Raw genomic sequence first — 23,764 nt, forward strand, 5'->3', positions numbered from 1 at the left:
AAGGAAGCACGTCTCCTGGCTCCACCTCACAAACACTTAAATTGTTTTCCCTAGACTGTGTTCTGCCGAGGCCTGGAGGGGGTGGAAACCAAGGTTAGATTAAAAAAAGAAAAGAAAAAAAACCAAGGCAAAGAGGTGGTTTTAGGAAAATGAGGACTAATATTTTGAAGTGGTGCTTGGAGAGAAGAGGCCGGTGTGGTCTGTGGGGGTGGGGTGGGTAGGGCTTCTGACCGCTCCCCCCCCCCCCCCCCAGTTCCTTGGAGAGAAGAGGATCACCCAGGCCTTCAGAGTGGGGACCTGACTGGGGCTGGGCACACTGCGGGAGGGGGGAGGCTGTGGAGCCCCAGCGCGAGCCGGGACTTTAACCACCCCAGCGGCAGCACCGCAGCCCGCGCCTGTCTTCGTGACAGGGCTGCGTCCTGTGCTGTCAACTACACCCCTCCGATGGGGTTGCTAGGCAGCGGGGCTCTGATGTGCGGGAAGGCCTTCTGATTTGTCAGCCTCCTGCAGACACATGGTTAAGGCTCCTTCCAGCCTATCCGGAGGAGGGACGCGGGGCACGCCGCCTGCATACTGCCGAGCCCCGGGTCCACCTGAATGTGAGGTGCAAAAGGCAGCCAGAGGGAGGGGGCACCTGGAGCCCTCCAGCCTCCTAACCAGCTCAGCCCCACACCCCCCATTATCTCCTCTTGGGCTTGCAGCTGGCTCCTCCCTGCCCGTTCCCGCCCCATTCCTCTTCCCTTCCCCAAACCATGGAAAAGCAAAGTGCAGCAGGGAAAAGAGGTCAGTGGGGTAAGCATGTGTGTGCGGGCCTCCGGCGATGCCAAGGTGCATGGGCAGGAGCCGTGGGGAGGCTGCCCCATCCGTGCCACCGGTGGCTCTTGTGGGAAGGGGTGGGTAGGAGGGAGGGGTCCCTGCCACTGCTGTCTGCCAGGCCTGGACTTGGAAGCCAGCTCTGTCTCCCCTCCTCCTTAAGCTCTGCCTACCCCTAGGAGGGCAGCATATCGAGGGAGGAGACTGGTGAGTTCCTGCAAGGGAGGGTGGGTTGTCTGGCTGCTGCTAGAGCTCAGAATGGGGGCTGCTGGCGTGTTCCTTCTTTCCCCAAATGCACTCCATCCAAGCCTCTAAGGGCCAGGCTCTCCCTCCCTCTCTCCTTCCCTCCCTCTCTGCCTGTCCACCACCACACCCCCAGGATCTTCTCTGAATCCCTTTACTTTTTATTTTAGCAGCTTTACTGAGATATAATTCACATACCATTCGTCCATTTAAAGTGTAGACTTCAATGGTTTTTAGTATGTTTACAGAGTTGTGCAACCACAGTCAATTTTGGAACATTTTTGTCATCCCGAAATGAAACCCTGTACCCATTAGCAGTCAATCCTCATTTCCTCCCAACCCCTCCCCCCCCCTCCCCCCCCCAGCCCCTGGCCACCACTAATCAATTCTCTGTCTCTGTAGATCTGCCTACTCCGGACATGTCATATACGTGGAATAATACACCGTGTGGTCTTTTGTGACTGGGACCCCTGTACTTTTAGCTGCATTGCTTGCTTTGAAGTCACTTGCCATTTGTCTTGCCATTCAGCTTTTCTGTGCAGTGCTCCATGAAGAGTGTCCCATCCCTAAGGGCAGAGGGCTAAGCATTTCTCTAAGTGCCATGCCTTCTCTGGGCTGGACCACTGGTTGGCTGTCAGGAAGTGATTGTTGAATGAATAAGGAAATGAATGAGGACTGGTAATTGGCAAGCTCTGCAGGTGGTTTACAACTGAATTCCAGGGGGCCCAGCTGCTACAAGGGGGCTGGCAGCTTGGGGGAACTACAGGTGTCTCAGCTGCGAAGGAGCAGAAAGGAAGCCTCTTACTTGGCCAGGAGCAGGGGTGGGGCCAGAGCAGAAACCGAACCAAGTGGCCTGTGGGTTGCCAGCCTCACCTGAAAACAAAAATGCCTCCCCCGGCCTTGGGGGCAGGTGACCAAAGCTTGAGATTCGTCACCTGATCGCAGGGGCTTCCCCCATGGGGAACTCCGATTAGATTTGGATTTAAAAAAGAAAAGAAAAGAAAAGAAAATTCCCCGGTGTCAGTGTTTATAAAAGGGCAGCAGGTCAAGCATCTCTGAAGCTGTTTGCTCACCTCCTGTGGTTCAGGCGCTGAATTGTTTTTTCTACTCCCCTGCTTCTGTGCTGCAGGTACTGTCTGATGAGCGTGAAAGGTTGTTTCACTGACTTCCACATCGACTTCGGAGGCACTTCCGTTTGGTACCACGTTTTCCGGGGTGGGAAGGTGAGTTGGGTCGAGTCTCTTTAACTCTCTGTACATCTTTGGCTGTTTGGGCATGGAGGGCTCACTCACCTTTCCCCTTCCTCCTGCCCCCCTCCTCCAGCCAGCCGTTGCCCTGTGAGTACTTTCAGGGCCACCTCCTCAGTCTCTGTCTTCTTCTGGAGGGAAAGATCAAGATCCACTCTTTTGCATCACATCTGGTCATCTGTTCACACCTGCTCACCCACCCAAGTGTTCTAAGCACCTTGGGCCAGATTAGAACTCCAGATTTGGCTCCCAAGGACCTCCAGCATTCATTTCCCCTGGCTCTAGTTTCAGCTCCAGCACTGAGACCGTTGAACTTAAAAGTCTAGTCTCCAGCACCACCTGCTTCCAAGAACATTTTACGTTAGGGACAGACATCACCCAGAGAAAGGAGGTGGGGCGTGCATTCAGGATGCTCCTGCTGTGTTTGCTTCTGTGTGCACGTCTGCGTGGGGACATGGAGGTCCCTGCACAGATGTGGGTGCTCCTTGACGATACGTGTGTGTGTGCCACCCTGCTCCACTGGGTTGGGGTGTGCATTTGTTGTAACCAAACTCGTTAGAAGAAATTCTGGGTAGGAAGTCATCCCACTTGGTTCCAGATGTTTTTTCTCCTTCTCCAGAGTGAGCACAAGCTGGGTTTATTTATTGGGCCACTTTATCATACAACTTAGGAAATTCCCCTTCCTCTCCTTCCCCCACCTCCCCAACGAGCCTGTGGCTCAGGAGAAAGAATGTTCCACCCAGTCCAGGAAGTCTTCTCACTCTGGTGTTTCAGCTGGAACGGAGAGTCCCTAAAGGCAGGCAAGGGGCGTCCAAGGAGGGTGGCACAGCCCTCCCAGCCTGCCCAGATACCCTTTGGGCCCGGTCCTGGAGGGGGTCCTTGGGGATGGAGCCTCTTCTGTCCCGCTCCCTCCCAGGCAAGTGGGGCTGTCTCCTTGGGTTGTGGTAGAACCTGGATGAAATTAGAGGCCTTGGCCTGCGTCTTCCTCTGATTGCCTTCTTTTCCTCCCAAGATCTTTTGGCTGATTCCTCCAACCCTGCACAATTTGGCACTGTATGAGGAGTGGGTGCTGTCAGGCAAACAGAGCGACATCTTCCTGGGAGACCGCGTGGAGCGATGCCAAAGAATTGAGCTGAAACAGGGCTACACGTTTTTCATCCCTTCCGGTAGGTTCTGGCGAGGCTGACACTGGGCTCTTGCTCGGCCACCAACTCTCCCAGCATTCGGAGTAGTCTCCTGTGCCCCTGTGGCCTCAGCCAGGGTTTTTGGCCAGGTGACGGGTTTCTCTGTGCCTCCTGGCCATTGGCAGTCCATGAGAGGAGCAGCCTCAGGCTGCGGGAACAACAGCCCCGTCTGCTCTCACATCTCCCCTGTATCTCCCTGCCCAGGGCAAGAATTCTCTCCCTGGGAGAAAGCCCAGGGCTCCCCCTCAGGGGAGGTTTGAAGCCTTCCTAGGACTTCCTGCAGAGATTTCTGTGTGAGAGGATGACGGTGGGCCTGTGGGGAGAGGAGGACGTTTACCCTGAGGACTCAGAGGGAGGCCCCGGGGAAGGGCAGACCCAGGGGATGTGGGTGTATGTGGGGGCGGAATGTGCTGTCCAGGAAGGACCCGGAGTGGCCGCCTCCTTCCTGCAGAACAAGGTGAAATGTCATTGGGATCAACGTCAGTTCCTGCACTTGGACTCCCCCTTCAAAAAAAAAAATTAACTCCACAACTACAGCAGAGGGCGTTAATTAAGAGCACCAGCTTGGAGCCAGCCTGCATGGCCTTAGTTTGAATTCCAGCTCTGTTGCTTTCACGCTGTGACTGCACAGAAATGACTTAACCTCTCTGTGCCTCAGTGTTCTCATCTGTAAAATGGGAGTAAGACTTCCCAGGGTGGTTGTGAGGACTGAGTGAGCTAAGACCTATTTGCTTACAGCTCTTCAGAGATGGACTGAGGGCTTTTGGCCACTTGCAGGCTGAGTCACTAGTGGATGTGGCAGGTGACCTAGGAATCAGAGAGTGTGATCTTAGCTTTCATTAATGGTAAAATTAATGCATTTTACCCAGGAAGAAGGAGGTGGCAGTCCTACTGTCTAGGGTGAGGGGTTCAGCCACATGTAGGGGGCTGTGTTCCTCTTGGTTATTGTACTTTAGAGGAGAAGTTGACCTGGACAGAGAGGGGTCTGGACAGGTGAGGTGAGTTTGAAGGAAGAACTGGGTTGTCTTACCCAAGGAAGTGAAGGTGTGTGGTAATGGCAGTCAGCCAAGTGAAAGATTATCTCCTGGAAGAAAAGGTATAACCGAGTAGTATTGGAATGACTTGCTCTGCTAGGTAGTGAGCTCCCCACCACAGGAGGTATACAAGTAGAGTCCAGATATGGGTATACCCAAGGAGTCTGTAGAGAATTTGCCACTGAGGGGTAGCTTGGACCTTAGGATAGGCATATCCTTTGAGGCCACTAAGATCCACTGGATGGAGAAGCTGCTCACACTTAGGCTTCTGAGAGTTGGGCTTGAAGCTGGACATCAAGCACTCGTGTGTGGAGTCAAGTGAAGGGGAGTGGCTGCGGTAGCAGTTCCCACCATGGGGATGGGGCCTGCACACCTGGGCTCTTCTAGAAAATCGGGCAGAAGGTGGACACTTCACTGTTAGGGAAATCTGGGATTTGGAGGTGGCAGGGTTTAGTGAGGGTGAGTTTGTCACCATGGCCCTAGGTTTTTCTTGGGCCTGTGTTTGGCTTCGGGAAGGTAGGGACCCCTGCCTTGGACACGAAGGGATTATAGTTGGTGGGCAGTGTTTATGGTTCACACCCTGGCAATATGCCATGGAGAATCGGAAGGGAGGCGGTGTCCTTGGGAAATGGGTTCACGCCACTCTGCAGGTGTGGGGGCTGGGCCCTGGCGGATTCATAGGAACTCTAGAGTGCTCTTGGCCTTGCTGCTGACTCTCTCTGTGATCTCAGGCTGGTCTCTACCCCTCTGTGTGCCTCAGCTATCCTGTCTCTGCAGTGGGGCTGGGTGGGGCTGAACTCTGGGACCCTTCCTCCTTTCCCTGAGCACAGGCCTCCTAACCTCCCTGGGAACCAGGCCCTCTTGGCTCAGGACGTTATGCAGAACTGGGAGGTGGCTCATTGCTTTCCCCAGTCCTGGATGGGAGGGGTGATACTTTTGGTGACTTAAGCAAGTTGGAAAAGGTCTTGAGAACCGGCATCTGAACCACGGTAGGGGTGTGAGTGTTGCGGGCAGGCAGAGGACGTGTGGATTTGAACGGTGGCTAGCAGGGGTCAAGGAGGACCCTGCAAAGCCTCTGGCTCTCAGGGTCAGGAGTGAGACACTAGGACTTTTTTCTGGATTTTTGGAAAGTGAAAAAGAGACACTTGGAATTTGTCACCTTCTCAGAGGCAGGGGGTACATGTGGTTCCCAGGCTTTGATTTCATGAACCAATGAAATAAAAAAGTTAGGAGCTGATACAAAGTTGTTAATTTGTAGTTTTGCTAAAGATGGGCATTAATTTAAGAACAACCAAGCATCTACTGTTTCTGATGTTTCATGTAAGGAAGACTATTCTGACGCTAAAAAAATTGAAAGTACGCAGTTCCAGAATAAAGGACAGTACTTTAAATTTGATGGCTTTGACTTTATGAAAATCGACACCATCTTCATTTTTCTCATTTTGTTGCCAACTATTGCAAACTAAAGGACCGGAGTTTTGGAGTCACTGAACTAGATGGCCATCCTGGGTCCTCACGGGGGCAACCACATCCTCTGAGCCATGGATAGACACACATCTGAGATTTGTGCTGGTTGGGGTGTGTGCATGTGAGTTTTTCTGTATCAAAGTGGAGAATCTAATCCTGGTGTTTCCTGCCTCTGACCTGGGTTTTTATCTCCACAGTGTGACATTAGACACCCGTCTTCCTACCTCATGCCGGCCTAAAGTCCCCCCCCCATCGCCTCTGTGAAAGCTCATGGCTGCTGATAGGATAGGAAGATTTTATTTTATTTATTTATTTATTTATTTTAAGGATTGGCACCTGGGCTAACAACTGTTGCCAATCTTTTTTTTTTCTGCTTTATTTCCCAAACCCCCCCACCGCGGTACACAGTTGTACATCTTAGTTGCAGGTCCTTCTAGTTGCGGGATGTGGGATGCCATCTCAACATGGCCTGACGAGCGGTGCCATGTCCGTGCCCGGGATCTAAACCCTGGGCTGCCGCAGCAGAGCGCGCGAACTTAACCACTCGGCCACGGAACCGGCCCCGATTTTATTTATTTTTATTATTATTATTATTATTTTTTTTGAGGAAGACTGGTCCTGAGCTAACATCCGTGCCCATCTTCCTCTCCTTTATATGTGGGATGCCTACCACAGCATGGCTTGACAAGAGGTGCCATGTCTGCACCCGGGATCCGAACCGGTGAATCCCAGGCCGCCAAAGCAGAACGTGCACCCTTAACCGCTGCGCCACTGGGCTAGCCCCATGGAAGATTTTAAATAACACAGTATCTTTGTGAGACACGGTTTAACTTTTTCTTCTTGTGTCTGGGGGTGAAGGGGTTGGGCACTGGCTGTGTTTCAGGGGTGCTGATTCCTTAGATCTCACTCCTGGGTAGTCCAGGAAGGCTGCCTGGAAGAGGAAGACTGTTGAAGGAGACTGAGGACTGGGATGACCTGGAGAAGGGGGCTTGGGTTTGTCCTGCTGAGCTGGCCAGCCCTCAATGAGGCAGAGAAGGTGGGAAAACAGTGGCTTCACCAGACCACACAGAGTCGGGGTCAGGAGTGGCTGAGGAGTCACCAGGATTCAGCCTGATCATTAGGAGTAAGGAAGGAACAGGAAGTTGGATGAAGCTGCTGACATCTTTTTCATTTACCCGACCTGACCTATGGCCAATGCCCTGACCACGTTCATGGGCTCGGCCTCACCCCCTGGCTTCACCAGCCCAGGGGAGCTACAGTTAATAGTAATGAGAACTCACATTACTGAGCAATGAACATTTTATCTACGTTACTTACCTTCTCCGTAAGCATGTCAGGAAACACATCCTCCCAAATCCTGCCCTTTTTTTTTTTAATAAAGAAAGTTCCTGAGGCCCAGAGAGGTGAATAAACTAGCCCAAGGTCACACAGTTAATAAGTAACAGGGCTGTGACTGGCCCTGTGGCCCAGGGTTTCACTGGTTCGGATCCTGGACATGGACATGGTATCACTCATCAAGCCATGCTGAGGCGGCATCCCACATGCCACAACTAGAAAGACCCACAACTAGAATACACAACTATGTTCTGGGGGGCTTTGGGAGAAAAAGGAAAAAGTAAAATCTTTTAAAAAAATAAATAAATAATAAGTAACAGGGCAGGGTGAGAACCCAGGTGTGTCTGGTTTCAGAGCTCACCTGGTTCCCCATTAACCTGGGAGTCAGTGGACCTGGGATCTGGTCCACTTTCTCAGCTGTGTGACTTTGGGAGAGTTATTTGCTCATTTAATAAACTTTCTTTAGGTCCTGCTTGGTGCTGTGGAAGGCCCTGGGGAGGATGTCAGACAGATGCCCTCCATTTTCCAGCCACATAGCAGCCAGGATGGTGGAGCCCAGTATAGGGACCTGGGAAAGGACCCTGGCGTCAGTGGCTTGGGCTGGCCTGAAAGTGTTGCCCATCCGTGCCTTGTATTAAGAACCACCCGAGACCCAAAATTCACGGTAGCCCCAGGTATTTCTTAGACTCTGGCAAGTCTGAGAAACAGTAACTTGTAGCTACTTAATGGTGTAACGTGACTTGGGCCTCAGATGACCCATCTGTAAAATGGGTACAGAGCAGACAAAGGGTGGTAGTAAAGCAAGCTGGACATGAGGCAGAGGGTGGTGGGGCTGTGGGAAACCAGGCAATTGCTGCTCAGCTCCAACCAGTTATGGCCAGGTGGGAGTGGGCCTGGTGAACCCATCTTCTCATTTTTCTAGGGAAGAAAGCAATTCAGATTGTCTTGTGAAATTTCCCCATTTTTGTAACACAGGTGTGTCAAACTAGACACGCCCCTGGGTCTGAGGGAGCCCCTGGCCTGCCAATTTGAGCCCCTGGTACCATCTACTGGGTCCTAGAGAGGAGAGGCTATCCTTACTTCATCTTGGCCACTGCAGTGCCCAGCCCTGGTGCCTGGCCCAGCCCAGGGAGTTCATCAGTGCTCATGAAGGAAGCAGACCGTGGGCCTCTGTGAGGCGCCGCTGCGTTCTGTGACCTTTGGGATTACCCCTGTGGTAGCCACAAAGGTAGACAGATGTGGGCGGGGGGCCTTTGGATTCTGAATCCCGAGTGTCTGGGTTGTGAGCGAGAGTCCATGTGCTTCCACTGGCCTTCTCAGCCCCTCAGGTCCCAGAGAACACCCGTCAGTAGGTTTTGTGGTTCGCCTGTTTTCCTTCCACGACTAAATCTGTCCCTTGTCACTTGGCCTGAATAGCCTCTGTTACTGCCTTCATATTGTTTCTGACTCTGGTACGGAAGCAGCCTCCCCAGCCCAGTCACCAGCCCAGGGACGCCTGCTCTCTCATGCTTCCTGGGGTGCGGCGAACGAGACGCCATCGGGAGGGCGGGCATGGAGGGGCTTACGAACGCTGTCATTTCCACTCTCTGGTTCTTCCTGAGGGAAGCGTTTAATGGAGCAGATGAGATGGGGCCTGGGGGAAGGGACTTGGCAGCAACTCTAATCCAGGGGAGGCTGCCTGATCCACCTGCGAGGCCCTGGCTTGGGGAGGAGAGGAGAATGGGTAGAAGCTTCCAGAACCCCTCGAATGTCTGGGAGTACAAATTCCCTGGCCCCCTACTTGAAACAGCACCTCTCTTCTGTTTCCCTCTTTGCTCACGCATCACGGTAACACATGAAAGTCAGATGTGTCTGCATTTCCACCTGATAGGAGAGAAGGGCGAGTCCAGGGCTGATAACTGTGGGTTCACGTGGGCACCGTTCTTTCCAAAGCCCTCGTGATGGACGAGTCTCCCACAAATATCAGTGGCAGTTGCTTACATGGATTGAGTTCTTGCTCACCAAGTTCCCCACGACGGAGGCAGTGGTCTCCCTCATTTCACGCAGGCGGAGGGAGGCCAGGAGAAGGAGCAGAAGTACCCTGTGTCATGTGGTGGGTCGGGGCTGGGGACAGTCTGGAGCCCAGGCTCCCGGACTTGGGCTTTCTGTGGGGTGGTAGGTAGGCCCGCGAGGAGCATAGGAGCAGGACTCAGGAATTCTTGGTCCCGCTCAGGCTTCACCCCACCATGTGCATCCATCTGAACCTGGCAGTCCTAGGCCTACAGAAATCTTGCTTGAATAGCGCCGATGGTGGTAACAACAACAGTAATAGTAGACGGCGTAGCTCTGCTTGGTGGAAAAATTAAAATGTACAGTTGAGAAAATCAGCTGGTACACAGCTGAGGCGGAGAGGCTGGAGCAGATGTGGAAACCGAGACTTTAAAGGCGGTAGCCATACTCATCCTGCACAGAGCGGGTGAAGGTGGTGGGGTGGGCGCCCAGGTAATGCGACAAGGGCACACCTGTCCAGCAGAGCAGCTCCCTCTGTCGCCACTGAGCCAGAGACGAGGGGAGCTAACAGCAGAACCAGGTTACATAAAGCCTTCGTTCTGGTGCACTTGCCTGGCGGTGTTACCCTGCCCTCCCCGCAGGACTGCCAGCTTTGTCCCACCCACTGCCCCCAGCCAGGGAGGGCCAGCCGCCCAGAGTGTCGGCACAGATGCCAGCAGTGCCTCGCAGCCTCCAAGCTCTCTTCCCAGGTGGCAGCTTGGCTCCCGGCAGCCCTGCCGCCCATGGTGCCCGTGACTCAGGGCTGGCGTGTTTCAGCTCACCGGAGGAAAGAGGCTGGAACTGCTCGGGCTCAGGGGGGACTCTGGAATTTTCCTTTGAGCAGTGCATTAGGCACAGGCTCAGGAGAAGAGGGGACGGGAGAAGAGGGGCGGCGGTGTCTGGCTCAGGATCTCGGATTGCCCCGTCTGTCCCCTCCCCTTCTGCTGATCCTGTCTTTCACTGTGAGGCCCTCTTCCTCTGTCCTGTCTTTGCCTCCATGTCTCTTGTTTCTCTCTGCGTTTCTCTTTTTGCCTCCCCTCTGTGTTTGCAGGCCTGTCTCCTGGGACTCGCAGGCCTGTGCTAAGCCTTTGATGCAACGGCAGTGCAGCACCATGGTGAAAAATGGAGGTGCTGTCACTTACCAGCTGTGACTTCATTCAGCGAGTGACTTACCTTCTCTGAGCCTCTGTTTCCGCATCCGTAAATGGGAGTGGATCATAATACCACCTCTCTCTAGCTCTGCGCTGCCCATTACGGTAGCTAGGAGCCTCATGTAGGCCTGTTGAGCAATTACAATATGGCCAGTCTGAGATGTGTGAGTTAATTCGGCGACTTGCTTTGTCCCTAGCCTTTATGGATCAAGCGGAGGCTGACTCCCTGGGTTCCAATCCTGATAAGTGACTTGACTTTTCTTTGCCTCAGTCTCCTCATCTGTAAATTGGGGATGAATATAGAATGTGCTTTTTAGGGATTTTGTAAGAATTAAATGACTTAGACCAGTGTAAAGCCCTTAGACCAGTGTCTGGCACCGGGGTAGCACTCAGTTATCATGTTCATGATTCCTGTGCCAGGCTTTGGTCTGGGAGCTCAGGGAGGTGAAAAGGCCATGCCGCAGACTGTCAAGAAGCTGCAGCCAGCAGGAGAGAGACTTGGCAGCATCATATGGCCTGTAGGGCAGAGCTGATGTGAGACTACAGGTTTGTGGGGCTAAGGAGACCACCTGAAAATGGGCCTGGGAGGATTTTGATGGCAGAAGGTAGACTTGGGCAGAGGGAAGCGTCTGGGTCCTGTAGCCCTGGCAAGATACCACTTCTTAGTTGTGGCCCCAAGTAATCCTTTGTGACCCCTCCTGAGATCAGTGGTCCCTGGGATGTCCAGGAGAAGGCTCAAGGACATTTGAACAGCCTGAGCGAGGGGTTTCCAGCTTCCCGGCCAGCATGGGAGGCGGGCAGAGCCTGCCTCTCTGTTGGCTGCTGCAGCCAGGTCCACAACACCACGAGGAAGCCTTTGTCATCGAGGTCCTCAAGAGGCGAGGGCTAGTCTCCAGCTGCCCACCACCTGACTTGAGCTAGCCAGGAGTCACTGCCTGCAGTGGTCCAGTGTGGCTGCTGGCCTGAAGTCCTCTAGGCCAGCCAGGAGCCTCAGCGTACTGCAGCAGGCAGCCCCAAGCATCCTCGATCCCAGCCCCGGGTGCTCACCTGGGCCTCCTGCACCCTCCTGCATGCTGGTGTAGGTGAGGGACCCCAAAGGGGCCAGTGACTGACCCTCCCTTTGCCCTCCCCCCCCAGGTTGGATCCATGCAGTCTACACCCCTGTAGACTCTCTGGTATTCGGCGGAAACATCCTGCACAGCTTTAACGTGCCCATGCAGCTGCGGATCTACGAGATCGAGGACAGAACACGGGTAAGGCGGCTTCCTTCTCTCCTCGTGGGCATGCCGGCCCCTGAGCTCTGCCGGGCACTCGGGGTATGCGGACAAGTCACTCTGAAGTCTTCCACAGTCCCCCTCTCTCCTGCTCCCTGTCCCAAGCTGGGCCTTGGTCCTGGTTCTGCAGGGCAGGGGGTGCCCACAAGAGCCCCACCCAGGGCCCCGGGGGTTTCTGTGCACCTCCAGGCCGGTGGCGGCCAAAACCCCCTTGCTGAAGAGGAAGTACCTCTTGAGAAAGCACCGTGAGATGTCGGGAACCCTGCCTCTTCCTTCTTCCCACATGAAGAAAAGGATGCGAGGAGTGGGGGGAATTTCATGGTTGTTGTTGCTGAGGTTTGGGGAGGGGCTGGGGCCTTGGAAAGAAGGTCAGGTCTTGGCCATATGTCCCCCGGGGCCCCCAAATGTGGTGTGGAGCCCCGAGGAAGCCAGTGTCTGTGGGTCCCCGAGGTGCTGTCTCTGAGTTCCGCCTCAGTGTCCGCTTGGGGGTCCCTAGCTCCCCTTGACAGCTACCCTAACAGTTTCTCAGACATTGAGTCTCACCCACCCCTCCGCCTTGGGGCCAGGGCGAGGCTCAGACACCTGCCGTGTACCCTCCGCTCCACTCCCTGAGTTTCCCTTGAAAAGCACTGGCCACTTGAATTGGCTACTCTCTGTCCCAGGCTGGAACTTGACCAAGGGTCCCCAGGCATTTGAGACAGGTCTGAGGGTGGGGAACTGGGGCAAAAAGAGCCCATTTCTTCTTCTTTTTTCTTATAGTTATTCAAATATTTATTTTCTTTTTAAAATTGAGATATAATTCCCATACCTTAAATTTCACCGTTTCAAGTACATAATTCAGCGGTATTTAGCACATTCACAATGTTGTGCAGCTATCACCTCTGTCTAATTCCAGGACATTTTCATCACCCCAAAAAGAAACCCCACACTCATCAGCAATCCCTCCCCATCCCCCCCTCCCCCAGCCTCTGTCACTCACTAATCTGCTTTCTGTCTCTATGGATTTGCCTGTTCTGGATATCCTATAAATGGAATCATATAATACGTAGCCTTTAGGGTTCTGGCTTCTTTCATTTAGCATGATGTCTTCATGGTTCATCTATGTTGTAGCAGGTGTCAGTGCTTCATTCCTTTTTATGGCTGAATCATATTCCATTGTGTGGATAGACCACACCATGTCTTCTTAGGCTGAGCTGTGGAGATGACTTTTTTGCCCCTGAGAGGTGTTGCCATGCCTGGACCCTAAAGAACGTCTTAGTGGCAGATGCCCCCTGCCCAGGCTCCCTGCCTTTCCTGGTCTTGTTTTCAGGCCTCGGTCTGCATGGAATCACATGCATAGTGAGGCAAAGTCTTAGCCACTATGTGCGTATCTGACCTTTTTAACAGTCCTGATGTTGAGGGTCTTCGTCCTGGGGTTTCCTGGGGACCACTTTGAGCCACATTCAACCATCAGGTGTGCTACAAGGGGGAATGCGCCTCTTCAGATTGGCAGGTTTGCTCCCTGGGGTGCCCAGATCTGCAGAGACTGGATCTCGTTTTGTGGACTTCTGCGCCTGGCTTCTCTGTTGCCCACCCACCATCCCTTTCCTGGTCTAGGGCAGGCCAGCCCCAGCCCTGTTGTGGAGGATGCCGCCCGTGGCGTTCTGGAGGATGCCGCCCATGGCATTCTGGAGAAAGAAACCATTTGGGTGTGAGTGATCATCTCATAGTCTGGGTCAAGTGCTGTCTGGGGCTCTGGCCAACTGTTCTTTGGCCAGCCCTGAAGAATGGGCCAGTTTGTTTGTGAGCAGACTGGGAGGTGTGGGATAGAAAAGGAGAAATCTCCAAGAAGGCAGGCCCGCGACTTTCCAGGCAATTCCTGAAAGCCAGTCAGGCTGAGATTTCTAAAGTCTTCTGCAACTTGCTTGGCAGCCGTCGCCCTCCCCCAGAGAAACCAGATCATACATCTCAGTGGATTTGGGCCCCATCATTCCATTAGGAACCCAGCCCCCCTCCCCCACCCTTGGCAGGAGGCGGGAGGGAGAGTAATCGAGCGGAACCCTGCATCCCGCTGAGCTCCTGTGGAATATCGCGCCCACATTGGGATGAACGCAGCAGGGGCCCCTCCCCTAAGGCCCACTGTCCTGTTGTCTGAGTGGGCACCCCATCTGGTTTCCCTGAAGCAGGTTGATGGGCGGGGGGCTGGCGGGCAGGCTGGGCTGGAAGCAGTGGCAGGCTGTTTAATCTGCTTTGATTTCTGGTCTTTGGAGAGGGCTTGGCTACAAGGCCCAATTGTTTATGTCTTAGGAGCCAAGGCAGACAAAAGATACTGGGGAGAGAGCACTGGAAGCAGAGAAAATGCCAGGGCTCCTTGTCAGCTCACTACAGCTTAATTCTTTACGTCCCCGCGAGCTTTCGTAAGAAGGTTATGGCCATTTAAAAATAGTTTTTCAAGAGTCCTAAAACATGGCTTTGCTTGGAAACCAAAAGCAAGGGGTGGGACAGAGGAAACCATCAGTCTCCAAGCCTCACGGTGGGGAGTTTGTTTTAGAACAAGAATTTGCCTTTGTGGCCCAAAGTGGGGGACCTCCCATCCAGACCAGGGGAACCCCAAAGCTCTCCTCTGTTTAGGAAGCCAAGTCTTGCTCTCATGACTTTAATTTCTCTGGGCCGGGTGATGGGTTATTTCACCCTGCAGCCCATAAGGCAAGCACGAACAGGTGCAGGTGTCCTGGACTGGGGGTTTCCTTTTCCCGCCCCCTTGTGCAGTTTAAATCTTCCCCTTCTCGTTCGAAGCGATGCAGAGGGGTGGCAGAACTACACCAAAGAATGGATGTATTGCATGTTTATTATTTGAAGATAACGTCTCAACAACTATCCGTACATATTTTTCACTCCAGTTAGGTTGATAAGGGATAGGGATGTTCCAGCTGATCACTCATTAAATTGCCGTCTCTTATTATATTTATCTTTTTTTTTTCCCCCAATGGCTCTGGTGAAGCAGCCTTCTCAGGAAAGGTAATGCCGGCACGCCCCTTCCCTCTCAGCCAGTGAATCGATTTGGAAATTGCAAATAATTTACCCTTTCTCTCTCCTTTCCCTTACCATTGGATTTTTTTTTTCCATTGACTTTTTTTTTTTTCCAGGAGAAAAACAAATTTTAAGACACTTCCACCCACCCTCATATTTTAGTGTTTTATGTCCTTGAGACCTGGGAGTTTTAGATACACTGAAGCACCTGTGGTTCTATCTCCTGAGGTCACTCAGCTCTACGAGGCAGGGCTCCGGCCAGGTGCTGCTCAGGTGGGCCTTTGGGAACTCAAACTGACCCCCTGAGACCCGCTGATAGATTGATTACCCCCCAGGCTGGGAGCATTGCATGCTTTCTGACTGCCTTGCCTTTTGGTGAACTGCTCAATTTGGTGAGGCTCCGAATTTGTCAACAAATAATGTTGAGCAATCGTGTGTTTAATGTTCCCAGGCATGTGGCTGAAACCTTTTGAAGGCGAAGGGTGGAAGGCGACAACCCGTTTGTAAGTCAATTCTTTGCAAATTTTGTTTCCTGCGGTGCTCTCTTGGAAAAAAAAAATAAAAAAATAAAATGAAAAACTCTGAATTCCTTCATCAGCATTTGTTTCCACCCAGCTGGTTTCCCTTGGGTTCAGCAACCGTGAGAGGATGCTTATCTTTCTCTCCTGAAATACAGCCAAAAAAAATTTTTTTTTTTTCCTAATCTAGAAAGATTCTCAGGCACCATGGTGCCCGTCAAGGCAGAGTGGCTCGGACGGTTTCCCAAAATTTGAAAAGTCAAAAGCAACTTCAGAGTTTTACCAATTGAGTCTGAAGTCAGGAGATGGGTTAGGGTCTGGGGAGATGCAGGCCGCCTGTCTCTCGCTTCTCTCTAGGTATTGGCAATTTGTCTCAAAATGGCTTGGCTCTTGCTCTGGAGTTGGGGTGGGGCTGAGACCCCCAAACCCTCTTCACAGGAGGTCAGGGTCTGCCTCAGGATGAGGAGCCTCACTCCTTTTTAAACTCCGGAGGACACCGATCCTGTGACTGTGCAAAAAGATTAATGTTATCCCAGCAATGAAACTGGGGTTCTCGGGAAAGTAGCTGGAGCCAAGGAAACCGCTATATGATGTTCCCAACTCCATGCATCCCCACGAGGAGCTTGAAAGCATGCGGCAGCCAGGATCTCATTCCAAAGCATACCATCTGCCAGAGGCAGGGAGGTCAAATGGACCCAATATGCAGATAGGAATTGTGAGGCCCCCAACGTGGGTAAAGGGCCTCGCAGCTGGAAGCTGAGTCGGTGGGGCCTGGGGTGGACAGGAGCTGGGACTCTCCAAGAGGGCAGAGTCGGGGCCTTTTCCAGATGGGCACTGTGAGAGAGGCAGGACAATCGTATTCTGGGGCAGATGGAGGATCTGTCTGCTTGTGTTTGCCACCATCCCAGTTGTAGAATGTCGCCTATTGATTGTCAGCAGACAAAGTGGGAGAGTGTGCTTGCTTAACACCCAACTTCCTGCGTTCCTGGAGGATAGGATAGGAGAGGTGAGGAGGGGTCTCTGGTCTCTGCAGAGGTCCCTCGAGGCAGACACACCCTTGGTGAGAGGGCAAGTGAGCAGGCCAGGGGTGAGTATGGATGTGCAGGATCCATGTGTAGCCTTGGGCCCAGCGGTGGGACACAGAGACCACCCTCCTATCACCTGCATTCCTCCCTTGCGCCCTCAGGATGTAGTTTCTGGAAGGTTCATCTGTGCCAGGGCCATCAGTGGTATTGCTTCCTTCCCATCCTTCGCTGCCATCTCATCCGTATAGACCCCTCGCTGCCACCCATCGGAATCCCCGCGGGGCCCAGCCCTTCTCACAGTTCTGATGCGCAAAGCTATCTGCACCTATCCTTCCCTAGAAGGAATAGGCAAAAGGGGACCTCCACCTGGATTCCTGCTCCAGACCCTGGGGTGTGTTAGGGTGGTCCCAGGTCACACTGGGAACTTGTGTCTGAGGGAGTCTTCTGTGGGAACACAGGCTGGGCAGTGCTAGGTGGTTGTGGAGGAGGAGCCGGAGGTGGACCCCTCTGAGTCCCCTCCCTAGAGGTAGGAGAGGCCACACCCCTCCTTCGTCATTGGTGTGCCTGGTGTGGCCTCCTCCTAGAGTACAGGAGATGCTTGATAGCCTGTCTGCAAATGGGTAAGGTTTGGAGGTTGATTTCTGTCTTTCAAGGGGTAGTAGAGTCTGTGCAAGAATTCTAGCCCCCGTCTGTTGTAGCTAGAATCAGGCAGTGGCTTGCATCTGCAGGTACCCGCACCCTCTGTCAGCAGGGCAGGGGACAACTCTGTTTCTCTGCATCTCACAGAAGCACAAAGCGGACCCCATCCAGCTTCCCCTGTGCACAGCTCAGGGAACTTTGAAATGATGCTCTCATATAGGTCTCTTCCTCATTTGTGCATGCTACTGGTATCTTGTCCTGTCCAGTGCCTCCCTCTTGCCTTCCCTCCAGCCCACCCCCATTTTTCCCTCACATCATTTGTACTCTTGCTAAGATGATGAAAATAACTTCCCCCCAAGGAACTCCTCCCATCCCCTAATTCTCTCCCTCTGATCCCCTTTGCCCTCCAGAAGCTGATCTCTGCCCCTGGGTCTTTGCTTTCAGGTGCAGCCCAAATTCCGTTACCCCTTCTACTATGAGATGTGCTGGTATGTCTTGGAGAGATACGTGTACTGTGTGACCCAGCGGTCCTACCTCACTCAGGAATACCAGAGAGAATCAATGCTTATTGGTGAGTGAACCTCGGGCCCGACTGCCTTGACTGCTCAGCTGGGGCAGAAATTGTTTCAGTGGGCCTTTGGGAGTCTTGGGTTCAGGAACTCTTTTGAGCCAGAGTGTTGGGCAGATCCTAGAGACCCCTTAGAAGGGGAAGCCATTCTTGTCAGCTCTTCCCTTAGAACACAGAGTCCAAGAAAATGAAATCGTGACCCCAACAGCCTCCCTTCTCGCTGGTGACCATGCAGATGTGGGGAGGGGCCGGTCCTGGGCATAGATCCCCACGGAGCAAAGAATCTTGGTTCTTTTTATTCCTCCCTGGCCACCAGCTGACTTTTTTCTTCCTGCACCGGGGTTTGGGTTTTTGTCTATATAGGAGCAGGCCCATGAGATGCAACCAGTCTCCAAAATCCCAAGCCAGCTTTAAGCCAGAGGGAGGGGTGACCGGGGCTGGAGACAAGCTTGGCAGAGCAGTGGGTGGTTCTGACAGTGGCAGGGAGAGCACATTTATAGCCGCAGCTGCAGCGCCCTGCCCTACTTAAAGGGACATCGTCCCCCTAGAATGGCTCAGTCCTTGAATCTTGACTCGCAGACGCCCTCCCCGTAGTTGCATCTGGCTGTGACAGCCCCAAAGAGCGATCTGTAGGAGGAACGCGTTTCTCCGTCTCTCCTCTGCTGTTCCTGTTGAGGGGTTTTCCGGGGCTGCACTTGCTGTGCCTCCTTCACTGCATCTTTCTCATCACGGGATAGAAAAATGCCATCGGTCTATCTCCTTTAGGGTCTGCGTGATTTCTCTTGCAATTTCCGGGATCTTCAGATTCTTTTTTTTTTACCCCCCACTGTAAGCCTTCTTCCTTCCTTCCCTTGACTCCCCTCCTTAATGACTTTAGGGGTTTCAGGCCGAGCAGATGATGGGAACTAATGTTTCTGCTGGGGTCTTTATTGGGAAGTGCTCATTCGCCTTCTGGAAATTCAGTTTTGTCTGGGGGGGTCTATTGTAAGTCTCATTCCTGTCAGATGATGCGATATTCAGGTGTTGAAAAATACTGAAACCCTACAACCTGCTCTTCTGAAGCTCCCAGCCTGATCCGAGATGGGAAATGATTCTGAAAGAGTGTCATAGCTACTGTGGTTGCAGTAGCTACACATTCCTGTGGGGACCGGAGGCTTGATTTTGTGACAGTCCCCAGGACCAGGAAACGAAGGGTCACTTCTCTCGTGTGGATATTTAGGGCCATAGAAGAACGTTTCCAATTCCATTTCCAGGCAGGAGAGGAAATCTGGAGGCAGTGTTTGGGTCATCGGCACCCACTCTTTTCTTAAATTGTCTTGTCACTCTTTTCTCCTTGCCCCCAAAGAGAAGGGGGGATGTTAGGGAGACACCTCCTTGATCGAATGCTAGTTGTGTGCCAAACCATGCTTGGTGACGCCTTACTTAATCCTCACAACGAGCCTTCAGAAGTGTTCTTTGCCTTATATTTTCTAAACAGCATCATTGGGATATAGTAACATATCATACAATTCACCCATTCACTGTGTACAATTCAGTGCTTTTTAGAATATTCCCAGAGTTGTGCAACCGTCACCACAGTCAACTTTTAGAACATTTTCGTCATCCCAGAAAGAAACCTGTACCCTTGAGTTATCATCTCCTTATCTCATATCCCACCCCACACCCCAGCCCTAGGCAACCAGTGATCTGCTTTCCGTCTATAGATTTCCCCCTGTTCTGGATGTTCCATATGAATGGAATCATATATAATATGTGCTCTTTTTGCCTTATATTTATATATTGAAAAATAAAATGCCAGGTGTGTTCTGAGAGGTGAAGCAACCTATCTGGGTACACACAGCTGGGAAGGAGCAGGGCTGGGATTTGAACCTATGTCTGACTGACCCAGCCTTTCTAGAGGCTGAGGGAGGCATAGACCATAGAACTGTGAAAAGACGCTCCATCTGCAGAGTACAGTGGAGGTGCAGTGAGTAGAGGTCCCAGGGACTTCCAGCAGGGAGTTTAGGATGTCACCTCAGTCTTTCTTATGACCCTTACCCCTGCCCCCCGTAGATGCCCCAAGGAAGCCCAGCATAGACGGCTTCTCATCTGATTCCTGGCTGGAGATGGAGGAGGAGTCCTGTGAGCAGCAGCCGCAGGAGGAGGAGAAGGAGGAGGAGGAGGAGGAGGAAGGTGCAGATAAGGCACCAAAGCCGCCCGCCGATGGCCCTGCCTCACCCACCAGCACCCCTTCTGAGGACCAGGAGGCCCCTGGGAAGAAGCCCAAAGCACCTGCCATGCGGTTCCTCAAAAGGACTTTGTCTAATGAGTCAGAGGAAAGTGTAAAGTCCACGACGGTGCCCATAGACTACCCCAAGACGCCCACCGGCTCTCCCACCACCGAGGTCTCAGCTAAATGGACCCACCTTACCGAGTTTGAATTGAAGGGCCTGAAAGCTCTGGTGGAGAAACTTGAATCCCTCCCGGAAAACAAGAAGTGTGTCCCCGAAGGCATCGAGGACCCCCAGGCACTCCTGGAGGGTGTGAAGGTGGGCAGAGGGTCACATCTGGGGCTGGGCAGCTGAGGGCCGGCAGGTTCTGTTCCAAAGTGCAGCTTCCCAAGGGCGGCTCAGCTCAGGGTGGCTCAGTGCAGACTGGCCGGGGGTAAGTCGAGGCGCAGCGGGGCCTCTGGGGTCTCTGGGCCAAGCAAGCCCATCTGGAGTGTCTAAGCAGAGGCCACCACTGCGAGCTGCATGGGAACCTTGGGGTAAGTTGGCTCTGGTTGACAATGAGTTCTCTCTCAGCACTAGCTGAGAAATCAGAAGCGTCACCAGCAGTGTTACAGGTGTGCTCGTAGCACTGTCATTGGGTTTGGGGACAGACTCCTCTGTCCTGCTCAGGAAGACTTGCTGTTCTGGGCTGCCTTCCCTTGAAGCGTGCATCTGTTTCATGTGAGCATCTGGTACATCCTGATGGTCCTCCAGGTGGCCAGCTAAGGTGGGCCATGTGGCTACACGAGGTTCAGAGGTCTCCAAATGGAGCCCACTCATTGAGCAAACTCTCACTGAGCACCAGCTGTGCTGGCCGTTGGGGGAACAGAAAGCAGGAGGGCACGGTCATTGCCCTCAGGTAGCTCACCAATTGGCAGGGGAGCAGGCGGGTGAAGAAATCAGGAGACGGGGAATCAAGTGCCACTGAGCATACTGTGTGTACTCAGGGCATGGAAGTGGGGTGAGGGGACACTTATCAGCTATACCAGGGGCCAGGGCTCTGGGACAGTTATGCACAGGGAATTTGACCTGGGCCTTAGAGGCTGCATAGGAGTTCTTCAGATGGGGAAGGCTGCTACAGGCAGAGTGCAAACGTGCCGTGTGTTTTATTTCCCAGGAAATACATTGGGAGGTCTTGTCCTGTAGTAATCACAATCATAACATTTGTTGAAAACACAACTACCTGTCAGGTACCAGTGCTAGGCAAGGTACCCTAATTATCTGCACTTAACGGATGAGAAAGTAGGCTCAGAGAAGTTAAGGGACATGCCTGAGGTGACAGAGCAGCTAGATAGGGGAGCCGGGATGAGGACCCAGCAGTGGCTCCAGAGCTCCCGTGTGTATACCACCACACGGATCTGCCTCCTGTCTCAGCATTGCTAAGGCCTTTTGGTGTGAGCCCTTGGAGGCATGTGGGCTTCCTTCTCCTATGTCTGATTCCCAAGTGACTTCAGCTGCCTGCTGGGGTTGGAAAAAGTCTCTTTGAGAGTTGCAAACTCTACCCAGGACTTATTAATTCGTTCATTTGTTCATTTAGGAAACATTGTATCAGGTCCTGGGATCTAGAAATATTCAGAGTGTCCAGCCCTTGAGGTGCTCAGTGATCAGGGGCTGAACTCTTGGGGTCTAGGCAGATTGAGACTGGGGCCTATGTCAAGTAGCCTGACAGGTGCCACCAGCAGAAGGAGCTGGTGTACAAAATCATTAATCCAGTACATCTCTCTTAATTTAGCAGGTATGTCCCCCTTAGGTGCTGTGAAATGAAAATCTTATAACCTGGAGAAATTGCCAGGTAAAAGAACGCTGTAGTGAATATCCCTATAAAGCAAATCTTTATTTCCTAATGGGTCTTTTTAATTGATTCTTACTTTTTGGGAGGTTGCTGACCTCTCTTGAGAGTTTTATGAAAGTATGCTTATACACACAAAATTTTGCATGGAATGTCAGGGGTTCTTGGCCCCCTGAGCCTGTTCCTGGACCCCTGATCTTGTGGCATGGATTTTTGTATATTGGGTTTCCTGAAGGAAAGCTTAGAATTCTATCATGTGGCTGTTTTTTTCGTCTGAGTCCTATAAAGTAAAAACAAGGAATTTTCATCAATAATAAAACTGTTAATAGTATTAGGGTCCCAAAATGTTGTAAATGAGTCAAAAACACATTCATCTTAAGAGGAAGTGTTGTTTTGTGCTCGTGGAAAGCCTTTTTTACTTTAAAAGTAGCTTTGTGTCTCTGATCTGTTCCGTGCAGTGTTCCTGGTTGCTCAGATTTCTTTGCAGGGATGGGGCTCGGCCCCTCCCATCTCTCACCTATACCTGCCTGATGGGTGTCTGAGGCTGGATCCAGCCTAAGCCCCTTGATGGTGTGGAGGCTGCCTGGGGTGGAGGTTTAGACACATTTCAAGGAGCCCAGCCTCCCTCCCGCCATCCCCACCATGGGGTTCAGTGGCCGCTCATGATAATGCGTCTCAATTACTATATGCTGTCGTAGGTGTCTTTTTATATATAAACTCATTTAAACCTCCCATCAACCCTCTGTGGTACTTTTATTATCCCCTTTTTGCAGATGAGGAAATTGAGGTACAGATAGGTTAAGTAACCTACAGGTTAAGGTTGCCTAAGACCACACATGCTGCTCAGTGGGGCCGTCCATGAGCTCACCCACTACGCCATCCTGCTTCTTTGGCGGCTTTAGGGAAAGCAGTTTTCTCCCTTCTCAGAGGCCATCCTACATTTAGGGAGAAGGTAGTAAGATGACTGCTGGGGATTTCTTTACAGGACAAGCAATGGATTTGGTCCTGGAACAGAAGTTGCAAATTGGCAGTCCCTGGGCCAAATCTAGCCTCTAGGTGTTGTGTTTCACCTGCACAGTATTAAAATATCCTGGCTATCCTGACCCGTGTTCCTGACTGGCTACAACCAGCAGGACGTGAGTAGCAGGTGACCTCATACACCTCAGTTCCCAGCACTCCCCACTGTCTCCTTGAGTATGTATTTACCATTGGGCTCGCCCATCTTTTTTGTATAATCTAGCCACTTAGCTCATTTATTGAATTTGCCTGTCTTTAGAGATATTTACTTTCTTGATCTTTGCCTGAGGAGGCCCTTTTCAGGCTAAACAGCTTGTAAATTAGGTAGACAGGGCTGCTTAGAGTCCCAGGAAAATCGGAGCCTCTGCCAGCCTCTGAGTGCTGTGTGGCCAAGTGCCTGTATGGGGGAAGTGGACCAATCGTCTCTTCCAAAGCAGAGGAGTTCCTGGCTGTCTGCGAGGCCATCAGCCCCTCACAGTTCCTGGAGACCCGGAAAAGATTTTGAACCCAAGACTGACTTTCACAGTGAGAGTGTTGTCACAGAAGGTAAGCGGCTTTTCCGGGCTGCACGCTTAGGTCTCTCTGTTCTCTCTTCTCAGATGGTGGGGTTTCTTTTGCACCGGCTAAGAAATAAAAGATAGCTCAGGAATGTGAGTCCAAGACAGAATTCTCAGCCCATGCCTGCTGCCCCGAGTTCCATTCAGTGACTTGTGTTCCTGAGCAGGGGTGGTGTGCCCTTGAGGACTGACCAGTTACGATCTTTGATTTGTGTTGCAAAAAGATGACATCTTCTTTCCTTCTCTCCCTTTCTCTGGGACCTCAGAGGCTGCTGCACATGGTGGCTCCTGGTAACCAGAGCCCCTGGGATTGGAGACTGTCCCCAGAGCAACTCAGTCTCCAGACGTCTAGGTTTTGGCTTTTATCAAAAATCCATTCTTTCTTTCATTTGTAGTATATATATTTTTATTTTTATTTTTTATTTTTTCTCCCCAAATGGCCCCCAGTAGATAGTTGTATATTTTTAGTTGTGGGTCCTCCCAGTTGTGGCATGTGGGATGCCACCTCAGCATGGCCTGATGAGTGGTGCCATGTCCGTGCCCAGGATCTGAACTGGTGAAACCCTGGGCTGCCAAAGCAGAGCATGTGAACTTAACCACTTGGCCATGGGGCTGGC

At 52.2% G+C, this 23,764-nt stretch overlaps 1 protein-coding gene across 13 annotated transcripts in view; it reads left to right on the forward strand.

Annotated features, from left to right (window-relative positions):
- The window catches only part of KDM2B (lysine demethylase 2B), a 118,658-nt gene that overhangs the window by 36,308 nt on the left and 58,586 nt on the right, over positions 1-23,764 (forward strand). For 12 of the 13 annotated variants that reach the window (XM_070515980.1, XM_044775914.2, XM_070515981.1 and 9 more), the window contains 5 exons: positions 2,186-2,279; positions 3,316-3,469; positions 11,640-11,755; positions 17,412-17,538; positions 19,588-20,063. In XM_070515980.1, coding sequence (XP_070372081.1) covers positions 2,186-2,279; positions 3,316-3,469; positions 11,640-11,755; positions 17,412-17,538; positions 19,588-20,063 — 967 coding nt within the window. Of the gene's footprint in view, positions 1-435; positions 784-2,185; positions 2,280-3,315; positions 3,470-11,639; positions 11,756-17,411; positions 17,539-19,587; positions 20,064-23,764 lie in introns of those variants that run through there. The other variant, XM_070515983.1, reaches the window with a different exon arrangement.

This window comes from Equus asinus, chromosome 8, assembly GCF_041296235.1.
Source record: "Equus asinus isolate D_3611 breed Donkey chromosome 8, EquAss-T2T_v2, whole genome shotgun sequence".
In the NCBI taxonomy this organism is placed as follows: Eukaryota; Metazoa; Chordata; class Mammalia; order Perissodactyla; family Equidae; genus Equus; species Equus asinus.